General features: G+C 43.3%; 1 protein-coding gene across 1 annotated transcript in view; it reads right to left on the bottom strand.

The window, feature by feature from the left end:
• LOC135526343 (vascular endothelial growth factor receptor kdr-like) overlaps positions 1-13,930 on the bottom strand; it is a 75,267-nt gene that overhangs the window by 32,616 nt on the left and 28,721 nt on the right. Inside the window, exons 11-17 of the mRNA XM_064954650.1 lie at positions 10,371-10,485; positions 4,994-5,102; positions 3,505-3,789; positions 3,106-3,252; positions 2,822-2,950; positions 1,572-1,678; positions 130-256 (exon numbers count right to left, since the gene is read on the bottom strand). Coding sequence (XP_064810722.1) covers positions 130-256; positions 1,572-1,678; positions 2,822-2,950; positions 3,106-3,252; positions 3,505-3,789; positions 4,994-5,102; positions 10,371-10,485 — 1,019 coding nt within the window. The remainder of the gene's footprint in view (positions 1-129; positions 257-1,571; positions 1,679-2,821; positions 2,951-3,105; positions 3,253-3,504; positions 3,790-4,993; positions 5,103-10,370; positions 10,486-13,930) is intronic.

Below are 13,930 nucleotides of genomic sequence, written 5' to 3'. Positions count from 1 at the left end.
GTGAACAAATAAATTCACTTACAGTAGTTGCCCCTTCGTGGTGCGTATTGACCTTTTGAGTTACAGCGTCGTCATGGTGAGGGACTTCGTAGACCGTACCAGTGCTGTGTGGTGTAGTAAGTTACTCACCCAGTCTGAGGCGGTCTCGGGGAAACTCCCACTTGCTGCTGTCATACTGCAGGAGTTCACATTGCTCATCCAGAGGAAACTCGTCTGGGTCGATGATGATGGATGGACCCATTTTATAGTCCACAGACTGGAAGGGAGATGAGAGGCAGAAGAAAATGGTGATGGAGCTCGTGTACAGTAGGTATGTGAAATCAAACAGGATTTGCCATTGTTCTACCATGACCGTGCCAGTGTTCTACAATGACCGTGCCATTGTTCTACCATGACCGTGCCAGTGTTCTACCATGACTGTGCCAGTGTTCTACCATGACCGTGCCATTGTTCTACCATGACCGTGCCAGTGTTCTACCATGACCGTGCCAGTGTTCTACCATGACCGTGCCAGTGTTCTACCATGACCGTGCCAGTGTTCTACCATGACCGTGCCATTGTTCTACCATGACCGTGCCATTGTTCTACCATGACCGTGCCATTGTTCTACCATGACCGTGCCAGTGTTCTACCATGACTGTGCCATTGTTCTACCATGACCGTGCCATTGTTCTACCATGACCGTGCCATTGCTATACAATGTCCGTGCCATTGCTCTACAATTTCCGTGCCATTGCTCTACAATATCCGTGCCATTGCTCTACCATGACTGTGCCATTGCTCTACTATGTCCGTGCCATTGCTCTACCATGACCGTGCCATTGCGCTACAATCTCCGTGCCATTGCTCTACCATGACCGTGCCATTGCTCTACAATCGCCGTGCCATTGCTCTACCATGACCGTGCCATTGCTCTACAATCTCCATGCCATTGCTCTACCATGACCATGCCATTGCTCTACAAATCCCGTGCCATTGCTCTACCATGACCGTGCCATTGCTCTACAATCTCTGTGCCATTGCTATACCATGACCGTGCCATTGCCATACCATGACTTTGCCATACAATGACCGTGCCTTTGGTCTACCATGACTGTCGTTGTAATGTGCCTATTTCTATTGTCTTTGGACTGTTGATGCATGTTCTCTACTTTCTTGTCATACACACAAACACGATCTCAGCACTTTTTCCAATGCCAGGAAATGTGGAAATCGCAAACGTCAAGCTAAAATTATCCCACCCAATTGAACTGCATTTTGCAAGAGACATGAGTCAGTGATCGCAGTTGACAAAATCTGTATCGTGAGACTGCACTCCACTCCTGAAGCTCACAAACAAAAACCTCAAAATAGTAGTGTGGATGTTTGAATATGTCTTGAGAAGAGCATGTTACACATTGTTAAATGGCATGATGCTATGGTTTAATTAACTAAGTAAAAAAAAATGAATGGTGAGTCAAGTCCCCAGTGCAGTATGCAAACAGTTACCACTCTCAAATGTCTTCACAGTCAAGAAGAGTGAGATAGAGAGCATAGAACTAGCTGTGATTGCAGGGAGATCTCTTGTTTACCTTCCTCAGCTTGCGGATGAAGAGGATGAGCATGAGCCAGAGGAAGGTGGCAGCAGCTCCTGTACACACCAGGACGATCACCTCAATGTTGGGCTTCCCCTCATCGCCTGGAAGGAGACCACAGGAACAATTAGTCAACTGTTGTTCACCGAGGAATTGTTTTTTAGATGATTCTTGAAATATGTATAAGAATTGATAACTGAGAACAAATATAAATGGGGATGTACACAATAGAGGAACGGTTTTGTTTGTTTAACATATTAGAGTAAGACATGGCACTGGTCTACTTATCCAGTACTTGAAAGTACATTTCTCTAAGTGAATCCAAGGAAGTGAATTACACCACTGCAATGTTGATTTTTTGAAAGTCCACTCTGGCATTTCTCTCAGTTATTCATTTTTTGCTAGATTAACTCATTTCCGCCATGTTGTGTTCACACTACAAGTGGAAACACATTCCACTGCGTATCCCTAATTTTCTCAACTATCCATGTCAACATTCACAGTCAGCCATCTCAAAACTGCCTTCCTTAATCTTTAGGAATTTTGTGAAATAGTTTTGTTTAGAGTAATGCCTAAATAAAGGTTTGGCAATGCATGAAGCAAACTGTCTAATTTTGGACATGCTCTAACGGATGATGCTGACACCGGGGTTGGACGTTGAGGAAAATGGGACATTTTTGGGGGAACAGGAATTCATGTCTGGTGCCAGGGCTAGTCGTCAGAATACAGTCGCATGACCTTGCCCCCCCCCCCCCCTCCCTCAGTCTGTGTCATCATGTTTCCAGTCCCATGGTTATTTAACGAGAAGACTTCTCCCCTTGCTGTGCCCACAGTCATTGAGAGTGGGACCTCTTAACACACTCCTTGCAGGTCATGTCCCATGGGTGGGGACCTCGTTTAGAGCTCCAAGAGCCCCAGTCATAAAAGCCAGTGGAGTAATTCACTGGACATACTTGGAAGCCTCTTGGCAGCCTCCCTCTCTAGAGAGAGTTCTCATACTGAAGTCTGGCCAGAGCCATTTGTACTGTTGACAAGAAAACATGGCCCAGTATGGCCAAAAGGTTTCCTGTGACTGTGATTGGTCATGCAGTAAGGAAGTGTTCTGGCTGTGGCTGTGCTGGTTAAACTCAGGGTTGATTGGAATCTGACGTGGTTAATGTACTGCAGTTAGATTCATTGGATATCGTTATCAGGATGACATGGGTTCTCGTCAAGCTCATTATGATGGAAATAAAGTAGTGACTCACCCACGACAGTGACCACAGCACTGGCTTTCACACTCCCCTCACCGTTGCTGGCCAGACACTCGTAGAAGCCCTCATCGTCTTTCTTCACTCTCTTGATCGTCAGCACCCCATCCTCCCTCAGGGTAATACCTGGAACAACAGCACGAAGTCAACAGCTCAGATTCTATGGAGAAAATGACTAACATGGTTGAGCAATTCAGCAATGAGGAGGCCCAGGAGATTTTCTTGATCATGTACCCGACCAGGGAAAACCCAGGGCCCCTAAATCCCGAGTCATTTCTTACCTGGACCCTCCTGTACTGGTAGGTTGTCTTTGTACCAGGTGATGTAGGGCGGCGGCACACCCAGGGCGTAGCAGGCCATAGTCAGAGTGCTGCTGCTGTTTACATCTTGATTGGTCAGGTTCTGTCTCAGCCACGGCCTCTTCCTCTCTGTTTCAATCACAAAAGCATATCTGAATTCGATCGCTCTTCTTTTCAAGATTTTCCTCAGGCAAACTCATCTCTCTACTGGGTTTCATAAACACGAGCGTGTTTATATCCAGGAGCAGGCACTTTTAAATACGATGTTACACAAACTATTATTCTTCGAGTTTGGTTATACCCATATAACGTGCAATTACTGTTCTGTTAGAGACCTCATTGAACACCCAGCAGGCAATGTTCTCTCTGTCACTTCCTCACCATGCACAGTCAGCACAGTCTTGACTATAGCTCTCTTGTTGTGGATCTTGTGCGCCCAGCACTGGTAGCCTGCTGTGTGATTCCTGGACACATTGTGCAGGCTTAGGGAGAGAGAAATAGAGTAGGGGCTGAACTGCAGGGCCGTGACGTTGTTGGTGATGGTGGAGTTCTGAGGGTCCTTCCACTGCAGGTCTGTGTACAGGTACCGAGTCCCCCTGCAGGTCAGAGTGACGTCGTCACCCTCGATGGCAGTCTGGGGCTCAATGGCCAGGTGCTGAGGGTGATCTGGCGGGGGAGAGGGGAAAAACACATCAGGTCATTAGGAGTGTTAGAGCATTTTTTTGTGTGGGGGAGGACACCCCATTTGGGGCCTAGTAAAACTACCATGCATAAGCACAGGTTAGATTATTGTACAGTATGTAAGTGGGATACAAGAGCATCTTTGTTACTGCCTGTAAACCTCTCCTCTCAGCAAGATAGTCACTGACGCTGTCCTATTCTGGGAAAGAACATCTCTGAAACATCAAGCTGCGCATCACCACACCAGGAATTTGCAGTTATTTCCTGTTTCATCACTGTTAATTGGAAGCACGTTGGCGGTGTGCGGTGAGCAGCGCTGATGTTCGGCCTACAGCAGTGCAATAGGAATCAGGCCGGGGCCGGGCCTCCGGGGAGCCAGACTGAGTTTGTTTATTCAGAACACTGGAAAGCATTCTGTGTTCCATAAGAGACGACAGCTGTTATTACAATTCTGCAGCATTCCAGTGCTCTCGATCTCCACCTCTGGAATGGTGGCACATTGCAGCACTTCCTCCAGAGACTGATTTGATTCTCATCCGGAAACTTGGAGTTTGGCATCATTAGCCGTGTCCCCAAACATAGTGTCACCACCATTCCCAATTACAATCTATCATCAATCAGTTTTCAACTTCAAAACGTCTACGGTTTCACATTTTTTCCCGCCGTAATGACTGCTTGCGTGCCCTGACAGCTGATTTCTCCTACCATTATATAACTGGACTAGATCGAATTTTCATTTCATGAACATTTGGAACTGTTCAGATGCATATAAAAAAAGATTCATGCAGCGGCAGGCTGCGAGAAGAAGAGAAATGACCCGCGGGCACTCCAGTGTACGCTCAGAGCTGTTTTTAAACTCGCAGTATTAGACTGTACCATATGGCCCAGGACATGTTTGCCTCTTCCGTTCGATCCTGAAGCCTGCCTGCTCCGGAGGAAGATGGTTTCAATTAATGCCTCCATCTGCACTCTTTATTGCACAGTACAATCAGTGCATTCTTTCGCTTGCCTCGCAATTCATTACAGTGCGTACGTGTAGTCACTGGAAGCGAGAATTCATGTATATGTTATACTGTATGCCTGGCCCGTAAAAATAAAAACCACTCAAGCATTTCTGCTTGTAATTTTTCCTTATGCTGTTCTTTCAATCAACTCCCCACGTTGTGTAACGTTAAATTGGCCCACTTACCGTCCACATAGAAGGGGGTTCTCAGTGTACGGGTGCCAAGTATGTTCTGGGCTGCGCAGGAGTAGATCCCTGTGACGTTAGCCGCTCCCACCACTAGCGTACTCACAGTCTATGGAGGAGAGTGAACAAGCCAATCATTCAATCTACAATACAGCCAGCAAATGCTGTACACTATGTGCAAAATATATGTTTATCTCGATGAGACTAACTTGTACAAATAAAAAAGTTACATGAAAAATGTTCAGGTTGGCATAAGATTCATTATACCTCAATCCATACACACTGACACAATGTCTTTTGAAATACAACAGCAGATGTTCCATCAACATCAGTGTGGCTATTTTGCCATTGGCTAGTGTGTCGAGATCTGCCTTAAGCCTAGCCTGTTTTATGCTCTCGTCACAATAATGGAAGGATACATCTGGACTTTCAAAACCCGCCACTTCTCTCCCCACAGCACAGGTCCACAGAAAGAGTGCCGGGGCCTCCATGTCATTTCCTGGGGAGCATTTACAATGCCACACTCGATTCTATCACCGTTGGAGTGGAACCCGTTTAATGGCTTAAGTAGACACAACAATAAGTACGATTTGGGCAAGGGGCCAGATTGCGTAGGGTTCTGTTTTGTGTTCAGAACGACATCTGTTTTCAGAGCAGCTACATCAAAGGTGCTGAATGCTGTGGCTGTATTGTCTGGGTGGTGTTAACTTCCTGGGTTTCTAGTGCCATTGTGCTCTGCCCCTCAGAAATAGAGCTTTAGCCATGAGACTGGACTGTGTCGGACACATTTTCACTGTTTAATATGGTTTCAATGTTTCAGCTCATATTGTGAGCAGGGTTGAGGGAGTAACACATTACACAAAAACGGTAACTGTAATCCGTTACAATAGCAGCAAAAATATTGTAATCAGATTACCGATACTTTTGAAAAACTAGATGATTACTCTGAGGATTACTTTTAAATTCAGAAAGGATGTTTGCGGGGGAAAAAAGTTGACACTTCTCTGTTAATGACATTCAAATCAGCATTGAAAACAGTATAAGTTTGTTCCACCTGAGCGAGTCTGACCACAAGTCAGAGACCACTATAATGAAACACCAACATTAATGTGTTTGATGGATCATGGGAAAAGAGAAGGAATAGGCTTTTGTAGGCTACAGTCCAAGCTGTCTTCCAATGGTGCGACTGCTGTCGGCATCCAAAGATTATCCAATTTGAATAAACACTTGGAGGTCAGGATGACAGTGGTGGTGTAGTCTACGGCGATACGGATATCACTTATTATTGATATCTACATAGCGCATTGATGTGAATCACACTGCTGCTCTCTCATTTAGCTATTTTCACTTTACGGATTGTGGTTGTTGTGGATGGCTGTTGACAAATCTAAATGTGTATTTGAACCCAATAATGGTTAGATTCAAGAAGGTTAAGCTGCCTATCAATCATTGTTTTTGAAACCAGTGGACAGCCAGTGAAAAATGCGCTCTTGCAACAGCTGCACAGTGCGGATCCAAGCTTATGGAATAAAAGTGGGGCTTTTACTGCTCAATCTAATTCATGCTGGTAAAAAAAAATCCATAGGCCTAATGCACACATGCTCAAACTTGCACACTTTTGATAGACTTAAGGGGGCAATCTGTAGTTGCTAAATCTATTTTTGGACTTGAATTAATGAGCCCAATCAGTCCTCCATGACAACAAAATCATAAACAATAGAGTAGGGCTGGTTAATACTGTATGTCCTCAGTTTTGGGGTCATGCTCAGGTAAAACAAATTGGCTAATCTATACTTCCATAAGTCCTATTCTTGAAGATCAAGGGGTATAACATTTATTAAAATGGCTAGAATTCTGATAGACTTTGGTTTTTAATGTAAAGATATAATTTAATCGTACTATTATATGTAGTAGAAAGCAATGGGTTAGAAGAAGCCAACATAACCAACCCATAAAGTAAACTTTAACGTTCAAATATGGCCAGCTACATAAACCTTAACATTGACTTATCCTTCAACAGATGTCGTTCAATTGGTAATATACATTTTTGTCTTCTTCTAATACATCTTAAGGGGAAAGTAATCTAAAAGTAAGAGAATGTAATCAGATTACGTTACTGAGTTTGGGTAATCCAAAAGTTACGTTACTGATTACAATTTTGGACAAGTAACTTGTAACTAACAGATTACACTTAGAAAGTAACCTACCAAACCCTGAGTGTGCGCTGTGTAAACATGTTTGGATGGAAAAGCTAGCTAAAAGTTGTGTTAAGTTGTCTACCTCGAGTTGTTATGACATTGGTCAGACCACTGACGGAGTAGTTACATGGTGTTGTGTTACGGTCATTACTCATGATGATGTAACATGAGCTGGAAAACAGTCGTTTCAACAAGTGCGCTCTGTCCCGAAGTGGTGACTTGACCAGAAGCATTATGACCCCAGGGAGGGCCCATGCCTCTCTCCCCCCGTCCCCTGGTGCTGTGACCCAGCCCAGTCGGTCCCCCTCTCCACCAGGAGCCCCTCTGAGGCTGGCCATGCAAACCTGATTAACACTCTATTCTCATTCACGGAGAACAGTGATTTATGTGGGGTGACAGAAAATAATTATCTCCCAACAAACCGGTGCTTGTTATCAATGACCCTTAGTCCTCACCCCTATAAAACACTGGTGTTTGGGCCACAAGCGCTTGTAAATAAGGAGTGCCTCCCTATTTATGTCCATCAGAGATTGGTAGTGTTGGAAGTGAATGAAGCCTAAGCCCTCTATTACTAGGTGTGTACTGTATTGAATTGGGAGCACAAGCAGTGTGCGGGCCCTCCTGTTCTTTACAGTATATATACCATTAGCATGATTCCTGTTCTTTACAGTATATATACCATTAGCATGATTCCTGTTCTTTACAGTATATATACCATTAGCATGATTCCTGTTCTTTACAGTATATATACCATTAGCATGATTCCTGTTCTTTACAGTATATATACCATTAGCATGATTCCTGTTCTTTACAGTATATATACCATTAGCATGATTCCTGTTCTTTACAGTATATATACCATTAGCATGATTCCTGTTCTTTACAGTATGTATACCATTAACACAATTCCTGTTCTTTACAGTATATATACCATTAGCATAATTCCTGTTCTTTACAGTATGTATACCATTAGCATGATTCCTGTTCTTTACAGTATGTACAGTATACCATTAGCATGGTTCCCATTCTTTACAGTATGTATACCATTAGCACAATTCCTGTTCTTTACAGTACGTATACCATTAGCAAGATTCCTGTTATTACAGTATGTATACCATTAGCGTGATTCCTGTTATTACAGTATGTATACCATTAGCGTGATTCCTGTTATTACAGTACGTATACCATTAGCATGATTCCCGTTCTTTACAATATGTATACCATTAACATGATTCGAAATCCCTTCAACCGTCCATCATCAGAGGGAGGAAACACCTTCATAAATCTCCTATAGGGGAAAGCTGGAGAAATACCATTTCATAAAGTTTACCACACCAGCATATGTGTTTGGGTAATGACTTATTATAACCAGTATTTTCTTCGGTGGTAGGTTTGCTTGTGCTGTTGAAATGCTTATATGCTGGCTAGATTTATGTCCCAATTTGACATAGTGTGTTGGAACGGCTGTCTTTCAACTAATCCTATAGGTGGGCTTTTGGGGGAAACAGTTGAGGCCTGCACTTAATTACGTTTGGAGTGAATGGTTTTGGTAACAAGCTCCTCTAGGACATGTGCTGTAATGTCTATAGTCTCCATGTTCAGTATGCTTTGGGAACGCATGCCAAGACGTGGTCCATTTTTTGTGAGAGGAAGTGATCGAGTGTTTAGTAAACTGCAGGGCAAATTGCAGAAACTTCTATTGGAGATTTAGGAACTAATAGTTGTGTGGTTATATGGTCAAGGTGTCCCAGGTGAACACTTTTAAGATTGTAATTATTTGCATACCTCTTGTGGATCCCCTAACCATTACATTCAGCTATGGTGTAAGAACACAGATATGACGAAAACAATGAAAATAACCAATTATTTCAATTTCCAAACTTTGTTTTAGTAGTTCCAGCGATTACGGCTGATCTCTTCAAAAGGTCAGTGGAGTTTGGAGGGAACCTATAAAAGTCCCTTCTCCGCTGTCTGCACACGCATGGCTTGAGCCGTATGGTTGTATTGGTCTGTTTTACGCGGAGCTCCACAGCCCTCCGTGTTCCAACAGACAAAGATCCCCTGATGTCAGAATAAACAGTGCTCTCTGGCAGACCAGGCAGCTGCATCATTTACAGGCATAGCTGCTTTAGATCCAAAATCTGCGTTTTGTTCGGAGGGTGTTTTTCACTCCAGCAGGGTGAAATGAACTGTGTCTTTCAGTTAATGGGGCAGACGGACGAACGATTCAGTAGAGCAGCCCTGAAAAGAGCCAAAATGCTTTTTCTTCATGGCAGTTCTGGCGCTCGACTTGCGTTGACCTTAATTGAAGGCTAAGGGGCTTCTTTTAATAAAAAGCAAATCATGTCAGATATGATGGTCTGTTTGTTGCAGACAGCATATAAGAAATGACGGATAAGTTGATTTAGTGGCAGTTACTGCAGCTTAAACAATAATGTGGGTTTCGGTGTCATAAATATGCCTACTGGTATACACTTAATGTATTTTACTATATATAGCTTTTTCTCTGTACATGTTGAATATTACAATGTATAAATAAACAGTATTGACAATGTACTGTACAGACTGTACTGTACTATAATTTCATTATACATATTGATGTTCCTTCCATAAATGTTGGTCACAGTTACATAAGTCTAAAGTGATGCAGATAGAATGAATCATTCTAGAACATTTTAGAACTGCCAATATGAGGATGGGGATTGCCTCGATTTATTGTTTTCAGATGTTGCCATCTCAAAGAGAACGGTCATGGAGATTTCCACGTCAGTGTTAGTCTCTCCGAACCCTCTCTATAGCCATTTACTCTAAATCCCTTTCTTACACAGGACATCTCAAAGTAATTGTTGTATATGCTTATTCCATGTGTAATTCTGTGTTGTTGTTTGTGTCACACTGCTTTGCTTTATCTTGGCCAGGTCACAGTTGTAAATAAGAACTTGTTCTCAACTAGCTTACCTAGTTAAATAAAGGTGAAATATTATTATATATATTTTGTTTTAAATTTGCACAACTATTTTGTCATTGACATTGACATTTCTGTTCAGATTACAGTATATTTATCAAACCAGGCTCATATATGAAAAGTACACCCCCATGAAATATTGTTCTATGTTGTACAATGTTAAGCAGTTCCAGGTTACAAATCTAATGAGATCAAACCCATATTATATACATACCTTGTTCTTTCCTTTCACCAGTTCAGTTTGGTTGTTTATGCTCTCAATCCAGTTGTGTGAGTAGTTCCCTTTATCGTCCATTTGAACTGGGATTGGCTCAGTGTAAAGGGTGCACCTACAGGACAGAGGAAATCAGTGATTACTCAACGAGACGAAACGGCTGCAGGTTACCTAAAATATGAACTCAGTTTTGTAAATTAGTACAGAATATTGGACAGGAGACTGTTAGAGCTAATTAGTTAATTAGTGGGAACCGGAAATGATACTATGGACCATCGATTGATAATATGGACCAGCGATAGCTGTCCAAACGGTTTGACAATGTGTCACTTTGAAACGGCAGGAATTAAACCCTAAGAAGCTCTGACTAACACCATAGCTTTTGTATGGCCTTTTAGGGTGCAGTGAGCTACAGCCCAGTTAAACTAGACTGCCTGCTGAGGGGGACAATCAGGCTGATAAGGAGCGAGGCGGTCAGGATGAAACTGCAGTGTGACAGGAAGCCCCATGCTATGCTTTTTATTTATCCCTTATTTTACCAGGTAAATTGACTGAGAACACATTCTCATTTACAGCAACTACCTGGGGAATAGTTACAGTGGAGCGGAGGGGGAATAAATTAGATATCTGGAAGCTGGGGATGATTAGTTGGCCATGATGGTATGAGGGCCAGATTGGGAATTAGCCAGGAATAACACCCCTACAATAAGTGCCATGGGATCTTTCGTGACCACACAGAGAGTTAGGACACCCGTTTAACATCGCATCCAAAAGATGGCATCCTACCCAGGGCAATGTCCCCAATCACTACCCTGGGGCATTGGGATATTATATATTTTTTTAGACCAGAGGAAAGAATGCCTCCTACTGGCCATTCAACACAACTCCCAGCAGCATCTGGTCTCCCATCCAGGGACTGACCAGGACCAACCCTGCTTTCACCTCGACTAACCTGTACCCCCACACATTGACTCGGTACCGGTACACCCTGTATAGAGCCTTGTTATTGTTTTGTACTTTTCTTGTGTTACTTTTTTATTTAATTTTTTAAACTTTACTTTATTTAGTAAATATTTTCTTAACTCTATTTCTTGAACTGCATTGTTGGTTAGGGGCGTTTAAGCAAGCATTTCACGGTAAGTTCTACACCTGTTGTATTCAGCGCATGTGACAAATAACATTTGATTTGATTAGCTTCAGAGGCAATTCAGCAGTGAGATGCAGGGTGGTATGCTGCTGGCTATGCGTCACCTCGAACAGGAAACCCCCCCCCCCACTCTCTGGCCAGAGGAGATAAGCCTGTTCCCCAAACCTTATTGGGTCAACAAGGGACAGCTGATACCATCTTACCCTGCTGCTGATAAAGAAACCCACCCCCCTTCATCTCTCCCCATCTCCCAATCACTCTTTCTTTAACTCCCAAATGATATCTGAGACGTTACGCTTCCACAACCACAAGGGGACTGTGATATGTGATTTATACGAGGTCCCATCCTGAACTGATAAGTGGTCAATTTGCAGTGACAGGTTCTTGAAGTGGGTCTGAACTGTATAAAACAAACAGTTGGCTCAATCTGCCTCCAATCAGGCCGTGGCTGGCCTGGGCTGTTTCTCTGTCTGAAGCCACTCCCTCATTAGCTGTTGAAAAAACAAGCCCTTTTCAGCGTCAAACGTTTATGAGCCACTGTTTCCATTGCCAGAGTTGATTATCTGTAGGGCTGCAGAAACGGGGCACTTTGACACAGCTTGACCCTCCGCCATTATTTCTGTCACAAATTTGGCATACCAAGAGAGGGTTTTTTAACCAATAATTATGGATAATTAACAGAAGCACTTGTCAAGTTAAAGCGCATGAAGTGTAACATAATTCAGACCCTCTGTTGTGAGGCCGTACAGAGACGTGTTTTTCTAGCGGTGTTGGGTCCTGATAATCCCGCAGTAATGGCCCATTGTTTGCCTGATTTTACGCCTCAGAAAGGACCCCTGCTGTCACTGACTGTGTTCTGGCTGCTCTGGCTTTCAGGGAATGTTCATGTTGTTAAAGGTTCACTAGCAGGTCGACATACACGCCCACGTCACTCATACCACACGCTCTGTCCCGTTCAGCTCTATAAAAGCTTGGGGAGTCTGAGACTAATATATCCTCTCTCCCCGCCCACAGAGCCAACGGCCACAAATGAGTGGGGAATTCTCCGGGGCTGCATTTCTTTGATAAATGACTGTATTTTGGGCCAGAGACAATTAAAAGGATGCAGGCATGTTTATGGAGAAGGAGCCCCGGGCTTGCCCGGTGGTTCTGGACTCCAGACTCACACAGATGATCTGGTTTTGTGTCTGTCTTTATATGTGTGTCTGTCTTTGTATGCGTGCCTGTCCTTGTATGTGCGTCTGTCCTTGTATGTGCGTCTGTCTGTCTGTTTGACTTTGTATGTGTGTCTGTCTTTGTATGTGCGTCTGTTTGTCTGTTTGTCTTTGTACAGTGGGGCAAAAAAGTATTTAGTCAGCCACCAATTGTGCAAGTTGTTCCACTTAAAAAGATGAGAGAGGCCTGTAGTTTTCATCATAGGTAGACTTTAACTATGACAGACAAAATTAGAAAAGAAAATCCAGAAAATCACATTGTAGGATTTTTAATTAATTTATTTGCAAATGATGGTGGAAAATAAGTATTTGGTCAATAACAAAAGTTTATCTCAATACTTTGTTATATACCCTTTGTTGGCAATGACAGAGGTCAAACATTTTATGTAAGTCTTCACAAGGTTTTCACACACTGTTGCTGGTATTTTGGCCCATTCCTCCATGCAGATCTCCTCTAGAGCAGTGATGTTTCGGGGCTGTTGATGGACAACACGGACTTTCAACTTCCTCCAAAGATTTTCTATGGGGTTGAGATCTGGAGACTGGCTAGGCCACTCCAGGACCTTGAAATGCTTCTTACGAAGCCACTCCTTCATTGCCCGGGCGGTGTGTTTGAGATCATTGTCAGGCTGAAAGACCCAGCCACGTTTCAAATCAAATCAAATCAATGCCCTTGCTGATGGAAGTAGGTTTTCACTCAAAATCTCACGATACATGGCCCATTCATTCTTTCCTTTACACGGATCAGTCGTCCTGGTACCTTTGCAGAAAAACAGCCCCAAAGCATGATGTTTCCACCCCCATGCTTCACAGTAGGTATGGTGTTCTTTGGATGCAACTCAGCATTCTTTGTCCTCCAAACACGACGAGTTGAGTTTTTACCAAAAGGTTCTATTTTGGTTTCATCTGACCATATAACATTCTCTCAATCTTCTTCTGGATCATCCAAATGCTCTGTTTGCTTTGTTACTTTGGTCCCAGCTCTCTGCAGGTCATTCACTAGGTCCCCCCGTGTGGTTCTGTGATTTTTGCTCATCGTTCTTGAGATCTTGCGTGGAGCCCCAGATCGAGGGAGATTATCAGTGGTCTTGTATGTCTTCCATTTCCTAATAATTGCTCCCACAGTTGATTTCTTCAAACCAAGCTGCTTACCTATTGCAGATTCAGTCTTCCCAGCCTGGTGCAGGTCTACAATTTTG

This window comes from Oncorhynchus masou, chromosome 32, assembly GCF_036934945.1.
Source record: "Oncorhynchus masou masou isolate Uvic2021 chromosome 32, UVic_Omas_1.1, whole genome shotgun sequence".
In the NCBI taxonomy this organism is placed as follows: domain Eukaryota; kingdom Metazoa; phylum Chordata; class Actinopteri; order Salmoniformes; family Salmonidae; genus Oncorhynchus; species Oncorhynchus masou.
The sequence above is the reverse complement of the archived record's forward strand: the minus strand, read 5'-3'. Positions and strand labels throughout refer to the sequence as shown.